A 7,256-nucleotide genomic window follows, 5' to 3' on the forward strand; every position below is an offset into this window, starting at 1 on the left:
TCGCTTAAATTCAAGTACTAAACAAAGCTGACAAAAGTTGGATGTAATTCTTAGTGTGTGTGTGTAGTTTATATGTGAAGTAATAGGAATATGTCAATATTTTTTTTTTTAAAAATTTGGCTAACATTTTTTCTGCAATTTTGAAATCTAATATACTTACATTTTACTTATACTTACAAAAATATTTCAGTATTATAAATGAAGAATTATTAATTTTTAAAATTACACGATTAAACGTCACCATTTTCACTATAATGAAAAAACATGTTTTGATTAAGGTGCTGAATACGTTTCTAGCGAATTCAGAGATTTTAAGGAATTTCTGGACCGTCGCGTTTACAAGTGAAAAATGCAAAAATTGGACATTCGTACAAATACTAGAGTGGATGGGCCTGTTTATTAAACATTCCTAATATATTTTATTTGGTCCTAGTATCGATTTGAAGACTTCTATTTTTAGTATTTCATCCCGCCAGTTTCTCCATTCAGACTACTGTGCTAGGCATCTAATAACGCGCTCTCGCTTTCTTCTCTCCGACTCTGTTGAAACTGCTCATTTCCTATGGTTACTGCAAAACCTATGTAATTTACATCGATATCGATTACCAAGCTTATGATATCGATTAATATAGCGAAAATATATTAAAAAAAAAAAAAATAATATTAATAATCGCATTGATAAATATATCGAAAAACATATCGATTGATGTGTCGATACCTATATCGATAAATATTCCGATAGTTATGTATATCGATAATAATTCTATATGGATAACGCCATTATAAATATATCCATTAAGAATATATTGACAAAATATCAACTCTGATATTTTTAGGAAAGTAATTGTTTTTTTTTCGTTGACTACAAAAAATTCAATTATAATTTTTCGCAAAACTTCACATGCAACCTATTTCATATCAAAACTCCGCCAAGCATGATTACATTCATTCTTTTACTTTTCTCTTAGCTGGTATTGAAGTTGCCTTTAAAATCGAAACTAAAGAATTTTACTTATGTAAACACATACCCGACAAATTTCTAGTAGCCTACCTCTTGTGCCCACCTGTTCATAACTATAAGTTTGTATTTTATTATCTAAACACTAACATGCCCACTTTCTTGAAATTGCCTTTCAAAATAGAATGAATTAAATAAGACTTGCATTTTTTTTGTTTGCAATTTTCTCCATTCCATTTTTATATCTATGAGGTCTCTTTGCTACCAGGCGCAATAATTCCAGAATATTCAGATGCGATGAATTAGCGTTGCATTTTAAATTCCATATAGTCGAGTGTGCACTTAGAGCAGTGTTTCCCAAACTGGTTTTATATATAAAAAGTTTCATTATAATCTGAGTCTTAACTGACATGCTGCTTATAAGCCACACTTTATACCCATTTTTTTTTTTCAAAAAAAGGACGCAGTTATCGCATTCATTTGTTGTTCGGTAATGAATAGACTCATTCACTTCTTCAAAGTTTTATATACATCCCTGAAGGTCTTGTTACACACTTTGGGAAACACTGACATAGGCAATTATTCGAACTTATTCATACCTACATTTGTAAAAATATATTTAAATTTTTATATGTATATATATACATACATTACATGCGCTGAAATGCAGTCACCAAGTCACCTTGGCCGCCTGAAAATTTTTATAAAAAAAAAGCAAAAGTTCAAATATTCCTTAATCACCCAAGTAATCTTTTACTAACGTGCCTTCATATATATTTTCTTATCTTTCCAGATATCATTTTCGCTTATCGAAAATTTAATAAATTCTGTACGAATGCTGAACTTGGTGCTATATAAAAAGCAATTAGAATATATACTTACTTAATAAGGAAAAAAAAACCGCGAAACAATAATACATACAAGTAATAATAAACAAAAGCGAAAAGTGCTATTGCTATGTTTTGTGCTATGGAAGCTAACTGCCAACGCTTGCCATTTTTAATCTAAGCAAATCTGTTAAGGCATCTACACGGAATTCAAAGAACACAAAAATCGATTATTAATTTTAACAATTGCACAAAAGCCGAAACGTGTGAACTGCTTACTACGTACGTATCGAATGCAGAAAATCGTTGAGGCAGAGTAAATAGCATTTAAACCCAATAAGAAAAAAAAAGTATTGGTGCCACTTGGGCAGTGATTGCATAAGCGAAAGTGCAACGAAAACGGTATGCTTTTACCGCAGCTGACAACGGAACAAACAATTTTTGTTGGTCAGCACGAAAAAAGAGAAAGGAATCGTATTTTAAGCTGTAGGGGCAATTGAGGAAAATTGAAAAATTTCAGCCGAAAAATCGTGATTGAAGAAAATTGAAGATAAAACCGACGATATGGAGCATTTGGATTTGGCAGGTGTGATCAGCACGCCAACACTATGGAATATGTCGGCATTCGATCAACAAGGTGAGTGGAAATGAATACAGGCTAAATACTATTTATGTAAACGAGCATAATTGGTAGTGAGTGTACTATAGGGATGAGAAAAAAGTAGGCCAGTATAGATGCAAATGAAGCGATAATTCTATTAGAAAAAAAGAATTCGTTTCTCATAAAGATTTTTGAGATGCTTAAAGTGGTTAAATTTGCTGCGCTTGCAGCGTAGCTGAATTTATGTGGGTGGGACCGCGATGTTATCAAAAACAACGAACGTCACTTCACCTTCATCTGATACCCTGGTTGTGCGGTTAAAGAATATTCCTGTCTCTTTCTCAAATCGCTTAGAAACTTTCACAAAATCTAAATCAATTGGCCATAGCTGCCATTTTCAAGCAACCTAAGCAATACCCTGCCAGGAGTTGACCACGCAGCGCCACCTAGACAGAACCGAAAGGCAAATATTTGGTCACAATTCCTACTAGAAGCTTTGAAAGCTATCAAAAATGAACACTTCATGGGCAGACATTTTCCCATGCCCATCATGGTTTTAGGGTAAAAAGAAAGCCCTGCCTAGGTTTGGTTAGGTTAGAGTAACTCTGCGCTCTTCGCGGCGCTGGAAAAGCCTGTTGTGATACCACTGGCCGAAGCCATTTCTTTCTTTCCCTCCCTTAGTAATTGAACCGCCGGATGCATTTTATATATCACAAAAAATTCGAGGACGTTCGCCAAGTTCAAGTCGGCTAAACAATGTAAAAAGTACTTGCTGAAGAATTGGTTGCGCGTGTTGGCAAGGGCGGGACAATGGCAGAGATAATGTACGAAGCTCTGCACCTCTTCCACGTCTCTGCGCAACTGCAAAAAAAAATCGTTGGTGGGGTATCCTTACCTTTTTGGGGTGTGTGCCCATCAGGCAGTGTCCGGTACTTACCCCGACTACTAATCTGAGAGTTGAGCCTATAGCTACTTTGGATGTTGTACCGTTAGGTTTGAAATATTTGATAGCAGCTTGGCTGTCAGAATAAATAGCGATAGGCCGACCTGGCGGAGGTTATGAGCCCCCGAGCTGCCTCCATTATGGCGGTTAGCGAAAACTGAGGCTTAGCGCGAGTTCAACAGAGTAACTCTCGCTACCCACTCTTTGGTTAAGCTTGTAACCATCTGTATGTATAGCTGCAGACCTTGGGTTTAAGTGTTGTTTAGCGCAGGCCACCATACAGTGATCCTGTATAAAAGGATGGGTCTTGTAACAACTGTGTACATCAAGTGTACTATGTGTGGTTTTATTCCTCTCTTTTTGCCTATAGCCGTCTTACAGGCATACAGGGCGGTATTGGCCTTCCTGGAGCGGTCTTCAATGGCTCCAAGGTATTTGACCTCGGTTGAGAGAGTAATCCCACCCCCCTGTTTAGGGTGGGAGGTTTAAATACAGGAGTTTTATACTTACTTGTGAAAAGTACAATTTCTGTCTTAGTAGGATTGACACTATGTACACATTCTTTGGACCAAATGTTTACCAGACTGAGCGCATTTTGCAATAACCCACTCAGGACCTGCAGATGTTTGCCCGTTGCCACGATTGCTATGTAATCAGTGTACGCCATGACCTGGCCCCTTTAGGCTTAGAAGTAAGGCNTTGCAATAACCCACTCAGGACCTGCAGATGTTTGCCCGTTGCCACGATTGTTATGTAATCAGTGTACGCCATGACCTGGCCCCTTTAGGCTTAGAAGTAAGGCGTTAACAGTTAGGTTCCGGAGTAGAGGGAGAGAACGCCCCCTTGGGGAGTGCCTCTGGTCACATACTTTGTAATGGAGCCGTCCCCTAGTTCTGATAGAATAGTTCTCTTTTTGAGAAGCAGCCTAATCAAATCCAGCAGACCCCGTTGCACGCCCACCATAAGGAGGGAGTTGGAAACTGACTTCGGATAGACATTGTTGAAAGCACCCTCGATATCGAGAAAAACTCCGAGCGTGCATTCCTTTATGGCCAACTCTTTTTCAATCCCGCCTAGAAAGCAAATTTTTATGTTATAAGGGCCTGTACAGCTGAACAAGAAGGTGCTCTTACTTCTGATTAATTACATGGAACTATGTGGCGGAGAAACCCAACCTTTGTTCAAAGAGTCAATAGTCCTAATTGCCATTTGGCTGTCCGAGAAATAGCTATGTGGTCAAGTCTGGCTCGTTTATGCCAAGAACTTGAACCAAGAAAGCTGCCTGATATCGCTTCCATTTTTTGAGTCCTAACACTCTGAAGCATTTTCTTTGGATTAATCTGTTACAATCGGTTCGCTCCAGTAACGGTGACTGTCTCACTCAAGATGCACACTTTGGCCAATGAAATTAGTAATTTTTTATACCACCATGTTTTGGAAAGGAAATGACATTCAACGAAGACATAGAGAACTTCTCAAGCTGTTTAGGAAGTACGAACTCAGCTTTGCAAAGGCTGTAAAACTTGTAAGAAATCTTTCCAACCCTTCCACCTCACAAATCCGCTCCGTCTTGGACCAGCATAACCTTGGAGTTCCAACCCTCTTTGTTGGCGCCCAGCGTTCGCTGAGCTGACATGAGTCTCTTCCATGCAAGAGTACGCTGCAAGAAGTCAATGGCATTCCACCCTATCCTTCCTCTTTGACTCCACCTTGCGGTAGGGTTCTTTTCCTAGTCATTTCATGCACCAGGCAGTATTTTCTACGGTCTGATACTCATTACTCTATCTGCAAAACATTCTGACGCAGACAAATGAGAGGCTAGTCTTTCCCTGACTAATTTAAGACGCACCTTAATTGAGCCTAGACGCCTGATTGTTGCTTGGCTATGAAAGCAGATGTTTATCGCCTTTATTGACGTCATACAGTTGAGCAGCCAATAGACTGCTGGAAGCTACCTTAACTTAGAGTACATTACCNCCTTCCAACCCTTCCACCTCACAAATCCGCTCCGTCTTGGACCAGCATAACTTTGGAGTTCCAACCCTCTTTGTTGGCGCCCAGCGTTCGCTGAGCTGACATGAGTCTCTTCCATGCAAGAGTACGCTGCAAGAAGTCAATGGCATTCCACCCTATCCTTCCTCTTTGACTCCACCTTGCGGTAGGGTTCTTTTCCTAGTCATTTCATGCACCAGGCAGTATTTTCTACGGTCTGATACTCATTACTCTATCTGCAAAACATTCTGACGCAGACAAATGAAAGGCTAGTCTTTCCCTGACTAATTTAAGACGCACCTTAATTGAGCCTAGACGCCTGATTGTTGCTTAGCTATGAATGCAGATGTTTATCGCCTTTATTGACGTCATACAGTTGAGCAGCCAATAGACTGCTGGAAGCTACCTTAACTTAGAGTACATTACAGGGGTCAGTAACAAACTGTATGGGAGACCTTCGGTAAACAATAAGGAATCAGGCTATCTCGTCAGGCCCTCCCTCCTAATCTTTTTGTTCAAGAGTTTTGGGAATCGTCCAACTATACAACTCTTAAGCAGTAAGAACGGGCTTGCATCGCTTACGATCAACTCAGCAATTTTGCAAATATGCATTGGCTTTCATTTGAGGTCAAATATGACTAAACAAAGACACAATCATACTGCAACATTTATTAATTTGTCACAATTAGCCATTAAAAGTGGCAGCAGCAGGGCGACTCAGCATTTTTGCGCTACGGCCATGGAACCACGCCAAAGAGCACGAACTCAGTGCTAAGCATAAAAATATGCTGCATGCCACAGCTGACTTGAGCGGATCTGCGCATATAAATACCGTCTATGCCAGTTTCGCGAGCACCACATGAAAGAGCTTCGCTTGTTGCTGCATAAAAGGCAACGTTTACCGGCATTGCGGCGTTGCAGTGTTGCGCGTCATTGCACAGCAAGCAAAACAGAAAAGAAGCAAAGAAAAGAGGGCGACTATAAACTGGCAACCGTTCANAATATGCATTGGCTTTCATTTGAGGTCAAATATGACTAAACAAAGACACAATCATACTGCAACATTTATTAATTTGTCACAATTAGCCATTAAAAGTGGCAGCAGCAGGGCGACTCAGCATTTTTTCGCTACGGCCATGGAACCACGCCAAAGAGCACGAACTCAGTGCTAGGCATAAAAATATGCTGCATGCCACAGCTGACTTGAGCGGAACTGCGCATATAAATACCGTCTGTGCCAGTTTCGCGAGCACCACATGAAAGAGCTTCGCTTGTTGCTGCATAAACGGCAACGTTTACCGGCATTGCGGCGTTGCAGTGTTGCGCGTCATTGCACAGCAAGCAAAACAGAAAAGAAGCAAAGAAAAGAGGGCGACCATAAACTGGCAACCGTTCGCTGCTGTTTTATCTGCACTTAATTAATAAATTTATTATTAACGACGATTGTCGGCGCTGAAAGAGACCAAAGATTAAGGCAAGCCAGCGCTAGGGCAGGATGTTGGATGCGCTCGCAACGTCAGCAAAAATGAATGGTGATCATGAATGAATCATATGCGCAGCAAATGAATAATCAACTGTAAAAGGGAAAAAATTCATGAGGCAGCAAAACAGACAAATCAACGTTGGAGCCAAATACGTAGAAGGCGTTGCAGATGCAGATGAAGATGAAGATGAAGATGGATAATTGTGTTGTCTTCTTCCATGCTGCCGACAATACAGTTCCTCAAAGTTGATCTGTTTTCGTTTGGTGTTTTCTTCTACGTATGTATTTTTTCCATCCATCAACAGACTCTGGGTCTGTGTGCTCGTCTTCTATTCCCCAAACTGTCTGAGACTTGCAGTGCTTGCAAAGTATTTTCAGTCTACCCCCCTCTCAATCGCGCAATGATCGTCGTGATCTCTAGCTAGCACACACACACATACACACACACACAC

The 7,256-nt window shown here is 40.1% G+C and overlaps 1 protein-coding gene across 4 annotated transcripts in view; it reads left to right on the forward strand.

Annotated features, from left to right (window-relative positions):
- The first annotated feature begins 1,754 nt into the window (after window positions 1-1,754).
- LOC108365939 (serine-rich adhesin for platelets-like) overlaps window positions 1,755-7,256 on the forward strand; it is an 18,089-nt gene continuing 12,587 nt past the window's right edge. For 3 of the 4 annotated variants that reach the window (XM_017620160.1, XM_017620164.1, XM_017620165.1), the window contains exon 1: window positions 1,755-2,422. In XM_017620160.1, the coding sequence (XP_017475649.1) occupies window positions 2,350-2,422 (73 nt within the window). In that variant the 5' untranslated portion in view covers window positions 1,755-2,349. The remainder of the gene's footprint in view (window positions 2,423-7,256) is intronic. The other variant, XM_017620161.1, reaches the window with a different exon arrangement.

Source organism: Rhagoletis zephyria, unplaced genomic scaffold (genome assembly GCF_001687245.7).
Source record: "Rhagoletis zephyria isolate East Lansing unplaced genomic scaffold, Rhagoletis_zephyria_1.1 Rzeph_scaffold_02069, whole genome shotgun sequence".
Taxonomy (NCBI): Eukaryota; Metazoa; Arthropoda; class Insecta; order Diptera; family Tephritidae; genus Rhagoletis; species Rhagoletis zephyria.